The 24,294-nt window shown below is 37.8% G+C and overlaps 1 protein-coding gene across 1 annotated transcript in view; it reads right to left on the bottom strand.

Annotated features, from left to right (window-relative positions):
• Positions 1–24,294, bottom strand: part of pknox2 (pbx/knotted 1 homeobox 2) — a 112,391-nt gene that overhangs the window by 24,217 nt on the left and 63,880 nt on the right. Inside the window, exons 6-7 of the mRNA XM_058790229.1 lie at positions 9,050–9,158; positions 6,835–6,971 (exon numbers count right to left, since the gene is read on the bottom strand). Of these exons, the coding sequence (XP_058646212.1) occupies positions 6,835–6,971; positions 9,050–9,136 (224 nt within the window). The 5' untranslated portion in view covers positions 9,137–9,158. The remainder of the gene's footprint in view (positions 1–6,834; positions 6,972–9,049; positions 9,159–24,294) is intronic.

Genomic DNA, 24,294 nt, shown 5'->3' with positions numbered 1-24,294 from the left:
AAGAAAGAAAGAAAGAAAGAAAGAAAGACCACTTGAATTCAGGACCAATCATATAATTTACATCATGACATGTCTTTTTTTCCCACATTTTTTTTTTTTTTCTTTTTCCTGGCTAAACATAAAAACAAACTATTGTAATTCAATTCACAAACAAATGATTTGTATGAACAGGTCCTTGTAATGAAATTAATTCAAAAAGACTTCAAATTTGTCAAATTGAATCTGTGGTAATCAAATTATCATTTGACTCACTCACTGAACTGCAATTCGGCATCAAAACAGAGAACTGTGTACTTCATGTTGTAAAAAAAATAATAGAGAAAATAATAAATAATAATAAAACTAAATAATTGAAAAATAGTAAAAATATGAATTACACAATATTTAAAAAAAAGAAACATGCTGGAAACACTAGATTTAAATAAGCAGTTTACAATGGTAATCCTGCACTTTATGTTGATACAGTCATCTCATAGCACTGCGTCTGTTCGCTCCTGAAACTACATAAGGTACCTAGAGCTGGTAAGGTGCCAGAACAGTGAGACGTTATCTGCAGTGCAGAGGTCTCAGGACGGAGGGAGCTGGGGAACTATTAACCCATAAAAGTGTCATTTACCGAGATAAGAGTCAGCAGAACTGATCCAGCGAACTGACGAATAAAGTCAGACATGGCGTTTTTATTTTCATTCGACCAATACTAGGTTTCATCATCTGAGCCAATGAAAAACTTAAAGCTTCATCTAATTGGGTTTACCTGTTTTTTTGATTTCAAGCTGAATTTGTCATGAATATTTCAGTGTAGAGGTCTTCAAGTTAGAAACCAAAGCCCTCGAAGATTAAAAAAAGAAGTAAACAGCCAATAAATAAATCTCTTCTAAGAAAACGAAAAGCACATCAAAGCAATTCCGAGTCCAAAAATAAAGCTGGACGTATTTTCATGCTAGCTCGAGCTGCATTTGTTTTGGTAGCGTGGTGGGCCACCCACGGGCTGCTGGGGAGATGGGGGTGTGCGCTCTGTGTGCTCACCCAGTATGTTTGCCATCCTAATCAGGGCGAGCCAGTGGCTGCTGCCTTTATTAAACCCAGTCTGGGGTGCCCTCACGCTGAGAGCGCTCACACACACATTCACATGAACACACACTCTCTCCTCCAGGCTACATGTCTGGAGCTCAACCTGTATGGGGGGGCGCACACACACACACACACACACACACACACACACACAAACACCACTCACCATCAGGGTTTATATGGGACCCCTACTGCTGCATTTCAATGAGTGGCGGTGCTCTTTTTCAACGCTGTTTTTACAGCTCTCTCCTTCACCTGCAGGGTAAAGGCTAGCTGTGGCCTGTCGTGATACACAGCCGGCTCTTATCATTGGACCACAGGTGTGAATTTAGAGGTTAAATACTAGGGGTCTATCGGTACACGTATTTGTACAGAAAATTTTCGGGACTTTCGGTATGGTACGCATGTGTACACACAAATACAGAATTGTTTTAATCACTGCACAAGTGGAACTTAATTGGAAACTTCCAGTTTTATATATTGCTACTTTTGATTAGAAACAAAGTCTCATCTTTCAAATTATGTCAATCTTTTTCAGGGAATTCAAACAATAAATGCCGTTTTGACGCTCTTTGATGACAGATCACTGTATAAACGCCTCAGTTCAAATGGCATCCGTTGCTCTGTTCTACTAGATTTAATACGAAATAAACATGAATGAACATCTCATGCCTTACGTAATCGCTCAATCAGTGTTTGTACTGTGGAAAGATGTCAATAAAACAGCTTGTAAAGAAAATGTCACGTAGCATTTCATTTACCTCAAGTCATCAGAAATGAAGTCTAGAGAAAAGCATTTCATGAAATATTACACTATATACTCATATTTTACTTTACCTGTTAATGATGTCTTAGTTATTTTCTGTATGTTTAAATAATTCTGTTATGAAACAAGATATGACAGCCACTGTGTAAATTACTGTATTTCAAAAACAAATAGAAATGTTATAATTTAGAGGCTAATTTAAAAACTGCATTGTGTGCAATTTACATGTTTGCATTCAAAAGTTGAGTGTTGATTATTATATTTAAAAATAAATAGTAATTGTATTTAAGTTTTTAATTGTAACCTTACAATGTAAAAGGGCTCACCATAGTTAAGAGCATAGATTAAAAATGTTTCATTATAATTGAATTTATTTAAAGAAAGATCAATTTGTTCAGTAAACCACTGTTTAATAAAAAAGCAATTTTATTTTTAGTTTTTTCCCCCCCTACTGTACCAAAACCATATGATGTCAAAAATGAGGTACTGAACTGGCATATTTGTGTATACCGTTACATCCCTATTAAATGCAGAGATGCCACATAAATCAATCAGAAAGATGAAAAAAGAGAAAGAGACACCCCCCATGACGTGCTATATAGTTGCTAAGGTGTTCAAATTGGTTTGTGTTACAATATAGCTGCTATGGTGTTCCGGGTAGTTTCTATGGTGTTCTAGGGTGTATATGGTTGTCAGGGTGTTATTTTACGGCTGCTATGGTTCTCAGTATTTTTTGTGGTTGTTAGGGTATTTTGTGTGGTTTCTAGGGCACTGCTACTGTATGCATTTCTTAGCTGGCCTGGATGCTTTGTAAAATGTTATGTGGTTGTTCTGGGTGTTTTTATAGCACTGCTATACTGATCTGGGTGGTTGATAGGACATTGCTGCGGTATGCAGTTGCTAGGCTGGTCAGGGTGTTTTTAGATCAATGCTATGTGGTTGCTAAGGTGTTCTGGGTGGTTGCTAAGTCTCTATGAAATAATGTTCAAAAGATACAGAGATTTGAGCAGCCCTTAGCAATAATACTGCCTAAGCAAGCACCGCTAACAAGTATTAGATTCATTCACAGACTTGAGCAGCTCCTGCTAACACGAACACACACGTTCAATCTTCAGACAGTCAGTCTGTGAAGTTCAGAACACTCTGCACCCTGGAGACACAAGACAGGATGAAACAGAATAAAACTCAACGTCTACGGTTTTAAATTGAGGAACAAAATCTTACTCAGATATAAATGTGCCCTCAGAGATTTCCTTTGAGTACTATTTACCATAACCTGCCAGTAACAATCTCAAATATACATCCGCGTGATCAGGACAGACTTGCTCTCAGGATGAATCTATGGCTCAGATAAGACGACTTCTTCTGTACGGTATAGAAATCTCAGCACCATTACTAAGAGAGAGAGAGAGAGAGAGTCGTTAAGATGTTGGGCACCAAATGACTGCGAGAGCTTCCCAACAGCGAATGTAAACAGAATTTATGGTGCATTACAGCGGCTGGGGAGAACTGGCTCACCATTTCCTCTCTGGCTGTCAAATTAAAAGCACTCCTGTTGGGACTGATATGCGCTGCTGCTACTGCTGGGTCTACTAAAGCTGTTCTCTAACTCTTTCCTTTTCCTTTTCTTTTTTTCTATTTGGTATTCCATCTTTTTCCCTCTATCTCTCTCTCTTCCGTCAGTCTAAGACACTCCTGATCCACTGGAGCTCAATGAAGACAGCATGACTGTGCACCATGAGACCGAAATCCAGTATCAATGCAAATCCACTCAGCACCCGCCAATCTGAGTCACGGCGAGAAGGGAAAGACATATATAAACCCATTCAGACATTTCAATACCCTAATATGAGCACACCTTCGGGGGTCTGAACGCTATACATAAACACAAATACTTCAAAAGACGGAGGTTGAGAGGCACAAAGCATCAGGATACAATTCTGTACACACAAAACAGCTTTGTCTGGTTTTAATATGGATTATAATGGACACATATATTGGTTACAATAGATTTGTTTGTAGTAAAAGTCTAATTTATTTCATTTTGATATTGCAATAATTAGAGATGAAGTTATAATTCATTTGACTTAAGAATGAAGGATTGAAACACATTTTAAAAGCTTGACTATATATACACATACGCTAGGTTTCTTTATTCAGTTCACTCATCAAACTTTTCCCACCTGAGTTTGCTTTCGGTTTCACTCTAATTGTGGAATAGTGCTGAATTTTTCACCCTCAGGAACTTCTTCGGATACATATTACAATTTCATCTCCTGGATGCTGGATTTTATTGGACCTAATTTTGGATATGTCGCAAGTACCCCACAGGAAAGAGACCCCCTGCCATGTTTCTAATAAGAAGAGAAGGTCTCGGATGCTTTAAAAGAGAGTGCAGTAACTCGTTAAGATAATTACTGTATCACACATTTATTCCACTGTTAATAATTAAGCAACGCACGCCAGAGCATAAGACAACTCAAACTCGCAATACTGGCAATTAGAGAAACGAGATGTGCAGAAATAAACACCAACCTGCCAAATTGAATCAAAACAATACATGAGGATACACTATAAACAAACAGATACACACAAAAAATTCTGCTCTGTTAAATACCCACAATAGTTTTGGAGGTGAGATACCATGTTGCTTTTTACTACAAATCAAATGCAGAGCAAATCCACTGTAAAAACATACACACTAATGTTTGGGGTTGGAAATATATGCATTTATACTGTATGATCAAGAAAACAGTCATATTGTGAAATATTATTACAATTTAAAATATCTGTTTTCTATTTAAACATTCTTTTTAAATGTAATGTATTTCTGGGACAGCAAAGGTGAATTTTCAGCAGCCACTGCTCTAGTCTTCAGTGTCACATGATCCTTCAGAAATCATTCTAATATGCATTTTTCAAGAAACATTATTATCAATACTGAAGACAGTTGTGTAGTAGAAAGTAATAGAAAGTAAAAACAAAACAAGTAAAAAACCTATAATTTTTTTATGTAAATGTTACAATGTAAAAGTTTTTATTGTCAATTCTGATAAATTCAATGCATTTAATGAAATTATTAATTTCTTTAAAAAATAAAAATAAATAAATAAAATGTAAAAAAAAAACTGACCCCAAACTTCTTAACGAAATTGTATAATGCAAAGTCAGCTTCATGCTCTCCATTTATTTTGCTAAAAAAAATGTCACCTTTTTTTCTTGTTCCCACTATAACATGTACATGGTTCCTTGGCCAATATAACACTGATTGGGCAATTATGAGAAATTATAATGCATATATTTTCATATATTATGAAGCAACTAAATAAATACTTATTAAGTAGTAACACTTACATTTAATAAACAATACATTTCTTCTTTATACACAATAAACTTAAATTACATTAAATTGCATTATTGAATATTTGCACTTTAATTGCATTAGACACCTGACAGCACGAGATGTCAAATCTAATACAATTCTCCTTGGTTTGTACCTCACCTGTGCGCTTTCATTGTGCCGGTGTGCGTTTGGATGAGAATCAGAACAAGTTATGAGTGAAGGCTCTCTGCTGCACCTTTGAATATTTAGAGCACTTAAGATGTGTCATGTAGGATGAAACCAGAAATCTGCGTGTGTGTGTGTGTGTGAGAGAGAGAGAGAAGGTGGTGAGATATATACGCCAAGTGAGAAGCTGAGTCTGTGCTTGAGTATATGTGACTAGGAATGAGGGGGAAGTAGGAGCAGACACTGTGTGTGTGTGTGTGTGTGTGTGTGTGTGTGTGAGTAGTGTGAATGTAGGCTGAGTCTAAGCTTTTTTTTCACACCGCCTGCAGGCCGCCTCCGGCTGGCTGCTCACATCAAAGGCAGCTTTCTCTCTCTGAGGAGCTGAGAGACTGAGCCCCAGGCCTGCCCAGGCCTTCACAGACTTGCCTCAGGGGTTAGCGTGAAACCACGGGCCTCTGCCACGCCGCCGCGAGACACCGCTAATCATAGCCAGCGCTGCAGCCGGTCGAACGAGCCCTCGCGGCTGCCTTCAGACAGGAACCGACGATGCTACGATATGCATGCGACTCGCAAACAGCCGCGCTGTAATCAACCAGGGAGGTGAGGTTTGGGAATGAGGCTTTAAGTATTTAAAGTGTCAGTGTGCCATGTATTATTTACTTCATGAATAAACGAGGAAAATATGACTTATGCAGGCGTGTTGCTATCCAAATCAAGCTTCTAGTCTGTATTCTTGTATTTAGATCAATATGTTATGAGGGTTTCAAATGACTATAAAACTGCATTATTTATTTCAGATGGAACAATAGTGTAGGGGTACCTACATAATATTCACTGGGAAAATATGAAGGAACACAAAACTTTCATACTTTAGCATATAAATATATACACACTACTGTTTCAAAGTTGAATTTTTTATTTATTTTTATCATTTTATTTTCCATTCATCAATGAATCCTGCATGTAAAATGTATCATGTTTCCACTAAAACAATAAGCAGCACAATTATTTTCAACACTGATAATAATAAGAAAAATGTAAATTATATTTGAAAGGTTCAAGTGACAGACAACTGGTGTAATGGCTTCTGAAATTTCAGCTTTGCCATTACAGAAAGAAAATTACATTTTAAAGTAAATTAAAATAGAAAACTGCTTTTAAATTGTAATACTATTTCACAATATAATTTTTTCCTGTATTTTTGCAGACTTCTTTCAAACATTAAACATTAAAAAAACTAAATCTTACAGACCCTAAACTTTTGAATGGCAATGTATTTTTGTTTATGCATTTTTACTTTTCCAGTAAGCAACCACCTTGCAGTGCCCTAGTGACCAACTAGAACAACCTAGCAACCACACAGCATCCTTGCATCATGTTTTGCATTTGTAAACACTGTTCACATTTTCTTCAGAGAAAGGACAAATCTAGATTTACTTATAAATTATGTCCTTAATAATAAGAAGCTGCATTAGTGCATAATACTCACCTGTAAACGGCTCGTTTGTCTGACTCCAGTTGGGCTTGGGGGTCAAGGGTCACACTGACCTGTGTGGCCCCTGCTGCTGAGGCTGCAGAAAGGTGGACATGCTGGGCCTTTGAGTTTTGCTGCGTAGTGCCTGTCATCTGAAGAAATGCAGAATACAAAATAACTACAGATCTGCAGTCTAGACCATATTACACAAAAATATTTCAATTGACTACTTTTACAGTACTTTTTTGTCCATTTTGTTGCTTAACTAATCAATCTACTAGCATTAATTTCTTATATATTAAATATCAACGTAGTAATGCCTATTCATGGATAATCCAGTGAATCAAATTTTCTAGAAATGAAAGGTACTTCATTATAATCATTTGGGATTATTTTCTGTTTTATTTGAAACTTTATGGACAATATCCAAAATAATAAGAACCAGGGGTTGACCGATATGTGATTTACAGGGCTGATGCTGATACCGATTATTACAGATGAAGTCGACCGATAACTGATATTTTGACCGATGTATATGACTGGTGTAAAAATGAAAATTAATGTCAAAATTAAGAATAATAAGGGCTCTGACAATGTATTTTTTCTTAAATGCTTTTAAATTATTGTATCGGCAAATCGGTTTTAAAAAATGACAGATACCGATGACCTTAAAAATGCTTAATATCGGTGCCGATAAATCGGTCAACCCCTAATAAGAACATTACACAATAGTTTCGTAGAAAAGTTATGATTTCAAATTCAACTAAACTTTGCATTTCTTGGCAACCATAAACAATATTTCCTTATATGTTCAATGTATGACCAAAAAAAAACATAAGTTTGCCAGATCATTAGAGTGAGTAAATGAAGATCATTAAACTATTCTTTTCAGATCAGAATTAACAATGTTGAACACCAATCAGATTCTCTCTCTTTTTTATCAAATGAATTGTGTCCTTTCCAGATTTTTTGGAATTTCTTTTTTTTTAATGTAAAAACAGCTAATAATTGCTGACAGATAACTGAAGCTAAAAAAAATGTTTGGAGATGGTGCAAACCCATTCTGCTTTTACCCCCTCTGCGCCAGTGGGCCAAAGATACAGTTCAAGATCATCTTGCTCATGTGCATGTTATGGTGGCTCACAGCCAGACACTGTCGTCTTATCAGATTTAGTTTATGAACGCTTCACTTTTGTGTTTTTTAATGGGTTATGATGCTTTTTTTAAGGAGCTATGAGAGCGGAAATGTGCTCATAGTAATCTGGTTTGTTATCTTTTCCGCAACAGAGGAAAAACGGCACACGTCCAGATAAAGTTCTAGAAACAAACGCTAGCAAGGAAACATGTTTTTTTTTTTTCCCCAGCATACATATTCAGGAAGGCTCTTCCACTGTCTCTGACAACGCAAGACAATGCAGCATATGGTCTCATTAAAATCTGGAATCTAAATTGAGGCACTTGACCCCTAAAATATTACGTAGGTCACCTTCTGCAGGAAAACGTTCCACCTAGTCATCAAATAAAACTCCGGCAGTCGAGGTGGGCAGAGGTCTCACCCTTTAGCAATCGAAACACTGTCGAGATGAACAAATACCCTGTTTAGGATGCATTAGTGGGAGAGAGAGTACAACTTGTCTGTTGTCTATGCTTCACTGTCTCTCCTGCCCTGTTTTTCTCTCTTGTGATGCTGCTTTGAAAGCAAGCCTCCTCCTGTCTCCCTCCCCAGAACAAAAATGGTTTAAGGGAGGAAGCTGGAAGTCTTAATCCCAGCCTCAAATAGGAAATAAATTAGCTTCTTCACACTTAACTAGCTCTCATTTGCATGTCTCCACCAGCGCGCTGCTCTTCTCCCCAGCCTCTAATCCTCAGGGCGGAGGGAGACAGCAGCCGGACTGGGAGAGGGGGCTCTGGGACAAAAATGCTGCTCTGTGTCCCTCTGATTAACTCAGGACAAGCACAATGAAGATATGACATTGCACAGAACTACAGATGTACCTTTCTGACAGCCACAATTTGCGACAAAGTCACAGTTTACTGTAATAACATTGCTGAAAAAAATAAAAAAGCTTAAACAGTATACATTTGTTTCTTTCTTTTTCTTATTTATTTGTTATGCAACTACTGAGGTGAGTGAATGTATTTTTATCTTTCTAAGGAACAGTAATATTACAATAATAATCAGTAATATAATCAATAATAAAAAAAAAAAACAGTTTGTTTGTTAACTGACCTGTTGGCTCTCCTGGTACGATGGTGGAGGGACACTCTGTGTGGCCATCATGGTCAATGCTGGTGCTGGGGACACATGTTGCATCATGGGATAGCTTCACATGGAGATCCTGAAGGAAACAAAACAGTTGAAAATTCTGTGAAGTCCTGTTTCATGACCAAATTCATATCTACTGGCCTACTTACCAGAGGGAAAATAATTGTGCTTTTTATCTTTTATAGCAGATTGCATAATTTTAATTGATAACACTGATGAAAATATATAAAGAAATATATCATTGCAGCTTTCCTCAGTTCTTCACTGAAACAATTCCATGACACACCACTAGGTGCTGCTGTACTTAAACTCACAAAACACTTTCATACAATGTTGTAGATAAAATAAAATAAAATAGATTAAAATAAAATAAAAACCTTTCTGAGGCCAGGGAACACATCAAGGTCTGCATACAAAGGCTATTTGTAATTTGTAGTCATATGGATTACAAACCTTAAAGCAAAAATGTTTAAATATAAAATACCTAGAGTATCCATTTAATGCAATTCTGCACACAAAGATTCTCACATAATATTAGAGTTTACAAATAATGTCACTAAATCCTAAACATTAGCAACAAGTTCAAGCACGCCGGCATCGCCGACAACCCAGTAAAAACGGTTAGCACTACGTCTGTCCAGAAAACCAAATAAGCACCTTGAGGTGCAGGTACATGATGAGTTAGTTTTTTCTAAGGTAAACATGACAACCCCAGCAGGCCAATCAGGGGCTCATTAGTTCTGTTGTCAGAAGAGTAATTGACACTGGGCAAGGGAAGGGTGGACTCCAGAGACGGTGCACTGTGGGAAACTCTGACTACAGATAATTGGCCCCATGTTACTGCACATGGACCCCTGAACCCCATTTCTAAGTGAAGCTTTATCAAGTACAAATGTTCTGTACTCTTAGCTCACATTTTGAAATGTCATCAAATTTGCACTTTTTTTTCAAAGAAAGGTTTTCTTGTTTGAATTTTTAAATAAATAAATGCAACATTTCTTTTCAAGTTATATATGCTCTTACCAAGTCTATTACCATAAACATCTTTGAATGTTGGATATTGTCTCTCCCATATTGATTTTCCCATCAGTCTAAGTGCATTCAAAATAAGATTTAGTGCCAACCAAACACAAGAAGACAGCTGTAAGCATTTAAAACTATATTCAACTTGCTGATTCTTTCGTAAAATTTTCATTACAGAACCTCATTGAAATCACTCCCATATTAAAATGATCATTTCAGACAGTTTGACCCCCGCAAAACACGGTCTTCAGTCCACCATTGAGCTCCAGGCTTTTAGTAGCAGCCCACAGATGTCAGAAGCAGAATCTAACAATCATAAAGAATACTAAAAATACATAAGCAATCATATATAATTACTCTGAAAGAACAGTACAATCACATCTGCAGAGTTAATGTGGGTGGGACCTCTGCTCCATTCGGTAATTACACGAGACATAAATCACTCATTTAAAACGTGACCTATAAAGTTCTTTCTGCGCTTTAGTAGTAGTAATTTTCTCTCTTGAGAACAGCTTGTTAGCTCTGTCTATATCTTAGCAGCTTGAAATCAGGCATAGAATGGTGTTTATGCACATTTTCCAATTGTTTGCATCAAAGTTTGGAGCAATAATTCTGTGGACAGCAGAACAAGAGGATTGTCAAGAGGATTGTGGGAAAATCAAGGAGACACAGAGAAGAATCCAGTACAGAAGCCAAGTCTCTCAGACGGCGGACAGGATGTAACCTTCCTCAGACAGCAGACAGACAACAGTTTGAGCAGGAAAACAGGAAAGATCATTTTTTTCCCTCGCAGCTCATCTTCAGGTTGGCAGGAGTGTGTGGAAAATGGTCGAAGGGGCCAAGACAAACCAAACAGCTATTTTAAGGAGATCGCATGCGCACACACACACACACACACACACACACAGTTTTGGGTTATCATGATCATAAACACCATCAGCACCTCTGCGCTCAGACTGTTTCATGTTGGACTTCGTGGAAACGTGAGGAATTTTCCAAGCACAAATTAGATTCTGGCTTGGCGTTGCATATTTTATGAAGCTCGTCCAAATCATACAAATTGAGAACGTTGTGTGTGTGTGATTTGTATACTGATTACACACAACGCCTGTGTTCTCATTCCAAGTGCTATCAGCCGAAAGGCATCTTCGCTGTTATCTCGCCTCATTTTAATTGCAAATTTTGTGAGCGAGTTGGTAATTAAATGGAAAATTGCACATTAATTGATGAGACTAAAGATAAAGCAATTCCAATTATTGCGCGGTATTTTAAGGGGGCCTCTCAAGTCTCGGTCCCTGGAGTGGCGTGGTACCCACAGCAGCATCATAATAATAATGCATACACACCGTGTACACTGGGTAACAGCTCTATCCACAAACCTGTGTTTACAGACATGGACACACACACGTACTTTATAATGAGCAAAGAAACCTCCGAAGTCTCGGCGGGTGAAAGGCGTGCACTGATTAAGCCTTCCGGCTTGCTCTTTTAAAACACATCATCACACCATCTGACTTAACATACCAGGTATTGATTTCAAAGTATCGGTCGATGCAAACACATCGATCTGTTCATTGATATACAGTCAGAAATTCTTTCTCTGTCATGCATATGTTAGGACATAAACTATTACAGTAAGACAGGAAAGCATTAAGAAAGCAATGCCACCTTTGTATAAGATATCAGGATGTTATTGGGGAAAAAAGTTGGGAAGCAACACAATTTTCAGTTAAAAATGGCAGTTTCAATCATTTAATCAATTAATCAAAAAAATATAGACATAGAAAAAATAGTCACATTGCAAAGTCAATTGCAAAACAAGTTTATGCATTTACACTACAATGCGAAATGGGTTGGTGGAATTTTTAAATGTTTTTGAAATAGTCATTTAAAATGACCAGTTTCTCATTTTAAATGTAAATGCATTTTAAAAAGTGTAACTTCAGACTTCGGTGTCACATGAATCTTCAGAAATATATATTCTAATATGCCAATTTGGTGCTCAAGAAACATTATCAATGCTGAAAACAGCAGTGCTTCTAAAAAAGATGAAAGAAAATTTACTTTTAATATAACAATATTCTTCATTAAGCATAAAATAAATAGAACAAACTTAATTGCCAAATAGTAAATAGTATAAAGTTATTTAATTACAGTGTTTCATGAGAAACCATAATAGATTCAATTGTAAATGAGACATACAATGCAGCAGCCTGTAACTTCATGGCTTGAGCTCATAATTACAGCTGGCAGAGAGAGCGTTTTAAAGGCTGGGGAAATGGAAAGTAAAGTGGGGATGTATTGAACATGTCTGGTGTGTGTCTGGGAAAAAGGGAGAGTTCGAATGTTAGCCCTCTTCCCATCGATACTGCTCCGCCAGACCCTCACCCACAATCGTTTGACTGTTTGATCACAGTCGATAATTAACGCAGCCACCTGACGGAAAGCTTCTACTGACGAGGCTAATAGAACAATGTCAGAGACGTTGTTTAGTGATGACAAAGCCTGCATGCTAATTTGGAAACTGAAAGTATATACTTCAATGAAGATGAAGACGTTACAGTAGCACTGAGACACACAATAATGTCATTTTGTCACAAACTCTGTATTAGCATTTAGCTGAGTTTAAGAATTAAACTAGCCTATATATAAATATAAAATAATGTTAAGATTAGTAATTCATTATTACTTAACTTCATGGTTTATATGTTTAAAAACTGCAGCTTTAACTGCATTCACAAATTTAACGTGGCATTTAACTAAACATCTGCAATTACTCTCGCTATCAGCAACAAACAAATGATGGAGAATGGCCATGTATTGAATCTCTCAGACCGAGACACGCATCCTTGTGCACAATGCCGAAGGATCAAAGATGTGTGTGCGGGCAATGACTTCCTGTTAGTTAGAAACATCCTTTGTGGACGGGCCACAGAGAGCTCCGCGTGCGAGCCGGTGCTGAAAAAGAGCAGCAGGTTTTTTCCCCGTTAAGCAGAAACAGGTGAGCTCTGAAGTACAGGAGGAAGTGGTTCGTGGTTTATAGACCCCATTCATCATCATCCACATAGTCTCCCTCTGCGTCTCACAGCTAGCCCTCACATCTGGGAAGAGGGTGTTTTATATATCTGTTTACCAGGCAAGCTGGCAGGCTGAAGAAACAACAGACCTTCACTTTCTTCTCAAGACACTTCCAACGTGGCACACCACTGGATGTCGTTTCAAAAACTGAAAACAACTACATAAATCGTTTTATTTATATATATTCAGTATCGGCATCGTTCTGATATTGGCATTTTCTGCCGAATCGGGGTATCGGTCAGAAGAGACCGATCCAAATCCGATATTGTGTGTATACTATTGTGTTATTGTTAAGCCCCACAAAAGCCACAAACACATTATAAAACACCATAAGGTTTCCGTGCACTATATTTCAAGTGTTCTGAAACCGTTACATAGTTTAATGTGAGGTACAGATGAATATTTAAGTCAAGCTGATGTAAACTCTCTCTCTCTCCGCTGCGGCTGTGTGTCATCCTCCATTCAGCGTTCAAACTGCGTGTCGCATTCAGTTACTACTAGAGTGAAGACGATGACTCTGCAAGATTATTAAATGTTCCTAATATTATACTTGCTCTATAATTCTGCGAGTAATGACAGAATTTTCATTTTTGGGTGAACTATCCCTTTAATATCAGTGTTATATTTTTTCCTGTCATATTTTCATATTTTCATTTTTTTTTTTTTATTAATTAACTGCCACAATGCGCATAGTTCGTCTTAAAAAAAAATAATTATATTTTCGTTAGTAATTTTGTCAATCAAAGTGAGAGCCCCGCCTCATAATCACACCATTGGCTGAGTCAATGTTGCTGTTGTCGGGCAGGTCGGGCTCTTAACAAACAATGTTTTGAAAATATTACAGTGTTTATACTTCTCAGGGGGAACCAACCTATGAAAGACTTTCTTACAGTTGTTTTTGCATATTAAACTGGGATTGAACGAATTTAACCACCAACAAAAATAAAAATAAAAGACACACTTCAGCTGTAAAATGAATTATTTGTATGAATCAACAGTGAAAGACTTCGTGGCAAACTCCAGCACTGTCCTCTGTGCCTAACCTGAGGAATTGTTGATCTTCAAAGCGAGCGTGTGCCGCTGCCAAAAGTGTATCTGATTGTGATTTTCCTGGCTCCTTTTCTATGTATCCTGTGCGGAAGTTTGTCAGTCACAGATGCTGCGGGGAATGCAATGAATAATTTTAAACAGTGCGCGTGTGTCACAAATGCCCAAATATCATGAATCTTAATGTCCTGTGTCAGGGCTTCTCTAAAGTGAATACATAAAACCGGCCCACCTGAATACATCTACTACATTAGAGGTCCTTCCGTGGGCAGATTTGCAATGCGTTGCGAGTGCGTCCCGATGCGCGCTGGGAGAGGAAAAGGACGGAGATGTGAGGCTTGATTAATGAAGAAGGGAAAAGGGCAGTATGTTGGAGCAGAACCCCTGCACGGGGACAGAAAAATCCAGACCAGGTTCTCAGGCCAAACACAAAGCGCATTTAGACGTGCAAACATGCACCCCAGGGCTACACACCTTCAGGCAACATGCTGCCTTCATATACAAGCACACACACACACACACAAACACACACACCAGTGTAAAACAGCTTGGGAGACTCAGTGTCCCAGCACTGCTCATTAACCTGTAGGAACCGCAGGTGGAGGATTAATCTCTGATATTCATGAGCTCAAATTTCTGTGTGTGTGTCTCTCTCTCTCAACTACTCTCTCAATGTTCAAATTATGGCTTTTCATTTGGTTTAAAGAGATAGTTCACCCAAAAATGACATTTCTGTCATTATTTACAGACCTTGATTTTCTTTCTTCTGCAAAACACAAAAGAAGATATTTTGAAAAATGTCTTAGTTTTTCTGTCCATACAATGTTTGTTTGGATCCCATTGACTTTGTATGGGGAAAAACTCTCAGAAACTCTCTTCAGTTTTCACTTGAAATGGAAATGGAAATTTGAAATGGAAGGTCAAATTCAGCACATTGCATTATGGGATACAGTATTCCACACAGCCTGTGCTGCTTGTACATTGGCAATTTTGCAAAATTTAAAAGGTTATCTAGAGAAATGCTCCAAGAAATCTGCATTCTGTGCACAGTATGAATACTGTATGTGTCTGAGACATTCAGAATCTTCATTCACCATTCATCCAATCTATCTGCAATTTCACTTGCCTTTGTATTTATGCTAATGATTGTTTGGATATGGTAGATCTAGAAATAATTCCAAAGTGTCCTGCTTTTTAAAATTAGATTAAAGTCTTCGCTGAAATGGGTGTTGCGGAAACTTACTGTGTGGTGAAATTTTGTTATTCCCAGAGGCTCGATGGTTCGCATGCAAATGACCTCATTAGCATAGCTAAAAGCTTTTATTATAATTAGCATTTTCTCAATAGACTGCACAAGTATGGAAGGAATGGATCCTAAAAGAGTTGCACGTTCAAAATTCTAAAATACAGACATGACTTTTGTATAACTTTGAGACTTCAGAAAACTGCATCAACTGTGCCCTAAAATCAGTTGGTGATACTGTATGGAACTGCAAAGGATATCCTTTGGCTTACTTTCAGTACACTTCCTGGTAAGCAGCTGAGATAAAGGAGAGGTGTGCACGTACAACACGTAGACTGGTTCGGCTGTATGACAAGCTAAGAGGGCAAAAAGCTAATAGCTCTCTTTAGAACAGAATTCAATGCTGCTTGGCCCCATCCATTAAACGTAATACATTGGCAATCTTTAGAAAATGCACCAAAAGCTTCATTTCAAGTGCCCTTAGATTATTCTAACTTTTATGTGCTTGTGTGGGTGGGTGTTTGAACAGTGTGTATCATTCTGTCACCGTGTTGCAATCGCATCTTGATGTCATTAGTGCACACAAGAGCGAGCGGCCGTTCCTGCCGATGACACGCCATGGTTGCGTTTCCTCACTGCACTGATAAAAATCGGAATATTGAAGGCTGGAATTCTGCCGAAATTGGAACTCCTGAGCTCATAGAGAAGGAAGGTAATCTTCAAGAGCTTGCTGTCAAATCGGTTTGGTTGCTCTCATGTTGAGCAGAGATACGGGTAAGGGGACAGTGTGTGCGTTATCTCGCTTTCCCAATCTGCAGGGCTGTTTAAATGGATACCTCCTAATCTTACCATGAGGCATCCAGCTCTGTCGCTTGGTGAGACTTTGGGTGGATGCGGCAAAAAACCAGACAACCCGCCTGTGATAAATGTGTCGTGAGATCAGAAAGCAGTTTGTGCTAATACATCATTCTGTAGGAGTCGTTTCAGCAGACGCTTGTTGAGTGATTCTTTGACCGATGAAAACGGTGGCCACTTATACCCGATTTTTAACCCATTTAGCACGTCATCCATCAATTTCCACTCAGCTGCTGTTAATGGAATAGTGTGACATTCCTTGGAAACAGGCCTGTTTTAGGAAGCCTTCGCGTATAAAAGAAAACTGAAATCAATTATAACATTTTTTACTCACAAGCTCTGAACTAACTAACTAAATAAATATTATTATTATACATTTTGATTATTATATTTATTGTGTTTATATGTATATAATTAATATTAAATAATATTAATGATTATTTCAAATATATGAACATATTTAAATACATATTTTATCCATTTAAATACATTGTATTTTTTATTTTTTAACACATTTACAAATTATTTTTTTCATTTTATTATCAAACACACACACACACACACACACACACCATTTACACAAGTGTAAAATATGTTTATTAATAATAAATATATTTAAACAGTTTATAAATGTATGAATTATATATATGTTTATTATTTATTATCAATATTTTCATAAAGTATCATGTTAGAAATTTCTGTGTATAATTTATAGCAATAAAGATAATTTATGTATTTATAACACGCAAACACAATGAACATTATAAGTCAAAGCGTGTGAATTGGAAACAAATCAAACTGAGAAATGTCTATTGACACTCAAAATAAAAAAATAAAATGGCAGCAAAAAAGAAAGAACAGCAATATATTTATACATACACACCGTGTACACACATATTTTTTTATTTTATTTTATATATATAAAATAAAAAAACAAGAGTGCATTGTGCGGTTTGCTATAGCTCCAGCGATGAGGATAATAAATAAGGTGCTATGCATGTGTTATGCTACGAAAGAGACACAGAGCATGATGACATGACACAGAGATGGCCTTGCCAGGAATGTGGCAGTAGGATTAGGGCAAGGGTGATCAGCATGCGGAGGATTCAAACCCCTTCCATTCCTTCCATAAAAAAAGAGAAAACCTCAGGAGCAAGTGTGTGCGCGCACAGAGAGAGCCACGGGGGGTTAACGAGAGGGGGGATTATCACACACACTCTCTGACTGCTCTGATTGTCAGCAGATTCCTAATGAAGAGTTTAAGTTTCAGAAGAGGCAGCAAGGAGACTCTGCGGCAGGCACGTATGTTCGGACTGGCCAACAGAGCCCGGCGGGGAGGGTCAAATGATCGGTGCACGCTGGACACTGATGAGACATATGGCTAAACTGTTACAGTCATAATCTATCAGCCCCGGTGAAATTTCACAGTATCTTACCGAACACAGAGGTTCGTGAGCGGGAGTGCAGCTGTTTAAATCTACAAAATTCATACGGGATCTGTAAGTGTGAGGTAAAGACAAGCCACTGAGGTAATGTTAACCCAATAACAAGATGTTTTACTTGGCAAGAGGAGGCTGAAGAGATTAGGTCAATAAAAGCCATGATGGAGAGAGAGAAAGATACAAGGTATTTTTTGTTATAATTGCTAATATTACTTGTTAAACACTTTGCTGAGGTCCTCATCGAGACTATTTCTATCTATCTATCTATCTATCTATCTATCTATCTATCTATCTATCTATCTATCTATCTATCTATCTATCTATCTACCTACCTACCTATCTATCCATCTATCTATCTGTCTAACCGTCTTTCCATCTATTCATCCATCCATCTGTCCATACATCTGTAAGTCTATCCATCTATGTCTATCCATCTATCTATCTATCTGTTTGCCTATATTTCATGCCCAACACTTCTTCCTGGAAAAAAACAGGGAAGAACATCTGGAACACAGGGAGAGCTAGGTGCCCATGGAGTATTTAGAAGTCAAAAGTTCCAGAATCCAACCAAAAAGAATTCTAGAACATTTCATAAACTACATAACATGATTCTTTAAAATGTTTATAAAACTCTTTCTACACTTTCTGATTTTGACAGGAGCAGAGATGTCCTAAAGAGCCGGTTTAACGAATCACTTAGAAGAGAGCATTAGACGAGACCAGTGGAGCAAAAATGAGCATGGTGGGATAATGAGGCGATGTTTGCTGCTCTTGGCCGCAACAGCTGATGTTTGTCTTTGCGTAGTGCCCGGAGCTACGCCGAATGGAATCCTTGGAAACTCCAAACAATCCAATATTAAATTTCCTCTGCAATGCCACAGGGAGAGAGAATCATGCGTGGGGGGAAAGGAAGGCAGCGGGGAGATGAGAGGAGTGAGAGAAAGAGCGACAGAGAAAGAGAGAGCGAGACAAAATACACTCGTAGAGGGTGAGAAGATGAGATGTCAGGGGGGTACGGAGAAATTGAAAGAATGAACAAGAGAGACCAAGAATATTCTGGGATAAAATGACAGGCTATATTGAAGGGAAAGTTTCTCTCTGGCCATCTCCTGGTCTGAGCTAAGTTTCGAACCCGCAGGTGCATCAACAACTGTGGCGGGCCGATGGCTTCCATCAGATATAGTGTTACCATGAAAGCTTCCATGTGCGCCTCAGGGAGACAGACACATTCCTCGGTGTATCTATAACATTTCAAATAACCCTCAGCCCAATTTCTGACTGTTTATTTTACTAAAATGGTAGCGTTCTTCCATCCAAAGGGGCCATTATCTAAATCAACGGTGCTGGTATGCCATGACTAGATCCACATGGAATCTCTGCAAGAAACTCAATTTCTCCTTAAATTCAGAACCACAATTCATGAAGTTGTTTGAATCCCTCATCCCCAATTTGATTATGCTTTCAGTTAATACGAGTATAAATTTTACCATATTTAAATCCACCCCCTGAAGTGCTTTAAAACTTTACTTTCTCCCACTTCTACTTCGTATTTGTATCCTTTACTGTGGGAATTTTCCTAAAGTATAAAAAACAACAGATGAGATATACTACAGGTGTGGTCACATTTACCTTTGCTCTTTGCAATCCAGTCATTTCAATAAGAATCCATGCAACTAGAAGTTTTGCACGAGGGCGTAAAGTCTCCCATGTAGATTTCACTCGTGCTCACATTGGTCAGAACATGGTTTAGTTTATACATGGCCGTTTCCTCCGAGGAGGCAAGGAAAGCAGTGCCTCCTCAAACTATTGCATGAGAAAAAATTGTAGTGCAAAAATAATACAATGGCAGTATTACAAAATGTAACATTAAAAAGTGTATAAATCACTTGTTTTTCTAAAAAAAAAAAACATTGTCCAACAGTGACACCAGCAGGTAAAGTTACTGCATCTCTGTCGTTTCCCCTGAGCCCATTGAGTTTTAGCAGACCCCCTAAAGCGTGCAGTGGGTTTGGTGGGGGTAATTGAGAATGGGAGAATGGGGGAAAGTCACGTCAGAGGAGGCAATACTTCCATCGTGATATGATTGGATATGACTGGTTATGTTCGGCTGTGATTGGATCATGCAATACATCCCGCCTCAATGGCGGTTAATGGGAAGACTATAATTTTACAAAGTAAGTAAACAACTCACACCAGTTAGATATAACCACTTTGTTATGTCAAAATAAGACGTAAAGTGGCCTTAAAACATGATCTGTGGGAATTTTTAGCGAGTGATCATTTTATATAATTTTGGTAAAATTTACCAAGCTTTGATGACTCATGATCCGCTAAAATCCAAAAAGAGTTAAAAGTTAACTATTAAAAAGAATTGTTCACAAATAAAATATATCGTTTAGATTGTTACTGCCTAGAGATTATTATTTTGGAAAAAATGTAAACTGCTTAAAAACACTAACTTTTATGAGATTCATATTTGGCTTTAATAAACATAATATTGATTCAATTGTTAATGTAAAAATATAAAACATAAAAATATAAAACGAAGGTTTTTTCGTAATTTTTCTGATGGTGTAAGTAATATTTATTTAACCAAGAAAATGTGACTGGGACATGAATTTACATTCGTTTTATGTGCGTGTGTGTTTGTGTGTGTGTGTATTATATACCAGAATGTTATTATTGTTGCATCCCTAACTTTGAATTATCCATTATAAAATGACAGAAAATTACAATTAATGCAACGACTGTAAAATCATAACCTCTGGAGCAACCCCTGTGGATATGTTGACTCCTTTTGAACCCCTACTATACTTCTATATGAGGCTCATGAAGGTGTTTTGTATGACACATAGTAAGAGAATGTGTGTGTGCATATACGCCAAGCTCAGCAAACACACTCCAGTGGAACCCCACGGTCAGGACGTCTCCTCTCTAGCGTACACACCGCAGCTATGCAGACAGATCGCCCTGCGCTCTCGCTCCCAGTCTCTCTGGAGGTGTACAGAGAGGCCCTGGCCGGCCCCAGCGCTCTGCCCTGGCCATCTGGAGTACATTAGGGCTGGGGGGATATTGGATCCCCCTGCCGTGGCCGGCTGGATGGGTGGCCCGGCCCAGCGCAGCCCTTTTCAGCAGCCCAGCATGATTGATAGGAGGCCTCACTCACTGACTCCCGCTGCAGTCACCACACACTGTGACCAGAACACACACGCTACTACAAGCACTAGCTCCAAAACTATGACACGTGTACGCCAAACTGTGACACGCTGATGCCTGAGGAGATCGGCATGAGCAGACACGCTATAATGGGTGGTACTGTATAAAGTTTTATACCACCTGATTACATAACAGCACTTCATAACACCAGACCTGGGCTGCGAAACACAACAGATGTCGTCAATAAAACATGAAAGTTCATCACACACAATAAATCAGAGCACTGGCTACAAAACTAAGGATTAACCTGACAAATTGGCAGCAAAGTGAGCTGTAGTACATTTATATTCTGCTTGTATAGCTTGGTTATACTCATAAAAGCAAATAATCTCTCTGAAAGCGAAGAGTAATTCCTTAGGAATGATCAACAAAAAGTTACAAAAGATCAACACAACAAAAATGTTCCAAAATTAGTAAATTAATACATTATATTTGTTAACGCCTCCATTAATTATTGCGTTTGACATGATAGATGTTTGAATGATACAACAGTGTTTTAGTGTCATGTTAAAAGCAAATCTCAAATTTCATACCCTGACAATAATGATATTTATACTTGAATTATTCTCTCTTTTAGTGCCATGTTAAAATAGAAATAAAAAAAAATAGAATAAAGTTATACCATTATGAGAACAAAGAAAAATGTTAAATTAACGATGCCATAGAATGCATTGATACAATATTTTAAATTGTTCTCTGATATCTACATAGAAGGTATGTGGCTTAGGTAAGGGCAAAAAATCTCCAGAAACGGTTTTACATGTGCATTTACAACCCTAGGATTTCTCCCAAGAATGAAATGGTCTGTTATTGGCTTTATTTGGAAGGGTCATGAATAATAATGTTGAGCTCTGCTCTGATAGGCAGTTTCGCAGTGCGGCTCATTTCAGTAGCTCACACAGCAGGAAGGAAACACAGGGAGGAAAATATATATTTCAATACTTTCTCTCGCAGTTATATCATCGGGTAATTATACTGTATATAAAATGCTGGCATCAGGGAAATGCTATTAATATGTGGGGCACTGAAACTGCTTTCAAATGCACGAGCGCTTTTTACTTTCTCTTTGACTTTCGAGATTTGCGATAGCACAAACTCTTTATACTATGGAGCGGCAGTACTTACTAGGGCTGTCGCGATAACCGCAATATCACGCTATTGATGAGCATAATAGCGAGTCAATAGCTATGCGGTTATGCTCGTCAATATCGCAATACCGCGCTATTGACGAGCATAACCGCAGAGGAATGCAACAACTGCAGCAACTGCGATATTTGCATGTTTTCTTTTATCGTAAGGTTATGCCCTTCTCATTTTACACTTCGTGCATGTGTACTTAATATTAAATAAATTAGTAATGATAACATAATGTGTACCATGCTGATTTGTACAAAGGCTCAGTAGATTTGCACTTAACAAGCCTAAACAGACTGCGAATGAGAGCAAGATCGACTGAGCGCGTGCAATTACCTGCGTCTGTCCTTCAGGCTCAGTCATGTATATTTGTGAAAATAGGTTGTCATGTCCAAGGAAAGCGAAATCTCTGTCTCAGCATTGACGCTCTGCTGGTCAGCTGAGCCTTTAAAAGTGGCGCTCAAAGTTAAAATGATTTCAACAGCGTGTTTCATTACATCTCTCTTTGAATGAATCAGCGTTTTTGAACGTGTAGTTGAACGGTTTAAAGACTCACTCAAAGACAGTCCCTTGACGCCACTTTGTGGCGCAACAATGAAACTGCACTGACTGACAGCCCGTCTAGAACACGCAGGTGAAATATCAACCGAAAAAGTCTCTTGTCCAGTCAGATTCGAGGATCAGCACTAACTGTTATATAACAATAGCCTAACGATTTTATTGTCAGGTTTATGTTCTCTTCTGTTTACTTTACTTCCTGTTTCAACGCGATTTAGTTTCGGTTTCTGAATTCCTTACATCGTAACACATACACACATATATTATATATGTATGGCGATAATACCGCATACTGCGCTTTTGAGCCACTCAAAATTACCGCAAGGGAAATTCCTTCACCGCGACAGCCCTAGTACTTACCACACATTTTACAAGATCAGATGCTTGTCAGTGGTGCTCAGGATCTGTAAATCATTCGCCATCATCCTCAGTCATCTCACCTTACACTGTTTATGTGGTAAGTGAAATCTTATGTACTGTAATGTAACAGGCTACTGCTAGCAAGGAGCTAACCATGTCCCTTTAGTGGCTCGCGTTATTTTATTAGAACGCGTTATTTGCTTTCCGTGCCTTTCTGAATACAGACAACAACCCATTCCTGCACTTAACATCCCCTGCACAGCCTGGAACATAACATTTATTTCCATGATCTGCCATTTTTGCTGTTGTCCTCGCTTGTTTCTTCACAATACCTGCAGAACTTCTGATGGTTCGGCTGGCGGCTGGCCTAGAACATGGGTGGGTATATGCAAATGTTGGGGGCGTAAATATTAGTGATCCCAACTTAACGTCACAGTGTCGTGTTATGTTCTGATTCACTTATTTTTCAGTAGTCTTTTTATTCATTAGATTTACATAAGAAGGAGGAAACAATGCTGTTTGAGGCTCATGGTATGTCATTTCCATGTAAAGAACTCTTATTATTCAACTATGCCAAGGTAAATACAGTTTTCCATTCTATGGCACCTTTAAATAAAATAACATTTTAATTTAAGTTACAGTAAAATTAAAATTGTGTGAATAAAGCATAATATTTTGAGGGGGTGGGGGAGGGACAATATTATGCAAAGAAATGTGATTATCACAATATAAACAAGGTGCATTATTTTATCTTCAAAATATTACAAATATATTCCTGTAAAATATCTATTTTAATATTACTTTCAAAACATTATAACTCATTTCATGACTTTTTATGACTGAAAATTGTATGACTTCATTTTCAAAATATTACAAATTTATTTCTGTAAAAGGCCTATTATGAGATTACAGAGAGAACACTTTTGATTAAGGAACACATATTCACTATTAACTAAGAGTTTTCCCTCAATAAACTCCTAATTTGCTGCTTATTAATAGTGAGTAAGGTAGTTGTTAAGTTTAGGTATTGGGCTGGGTTAAGGGATCTAGAAATGGTCTTTCAACAACTAATAAGTACTAATAAACAGCCAATTTGCTAGTAATAAGCATACTAGTTAATAGTGAGAATTGGACCTTATAATAAAGTGTTACCAAAATTACTTTTAAAACATTGACTTTTTCTCACGACTTTTTCTTGTTAAATGTAAATTTTAATACTAAAAGCACAAAAAACATTGTTGTAGAATGATAAT

This window comes from Onychostoma macrolepis, chromosome 10, assembly GCF_012432095.1.
Source record: "Onychostoma macrolepis isolate SWU-2019 chromosome 10, ASM1243209v1, whole genome shotgun sequence".
Classification (NCBI taxonomy): Eukaryota; Metazoa; Chordata; class Actinopteri; order Cypriniformes; family Cyprinidae; genus Onychostoma; species Onychostoma macrolepis.
This window is presented reverse-complemented; position numbering and strand designations above follow the sequence as displayed.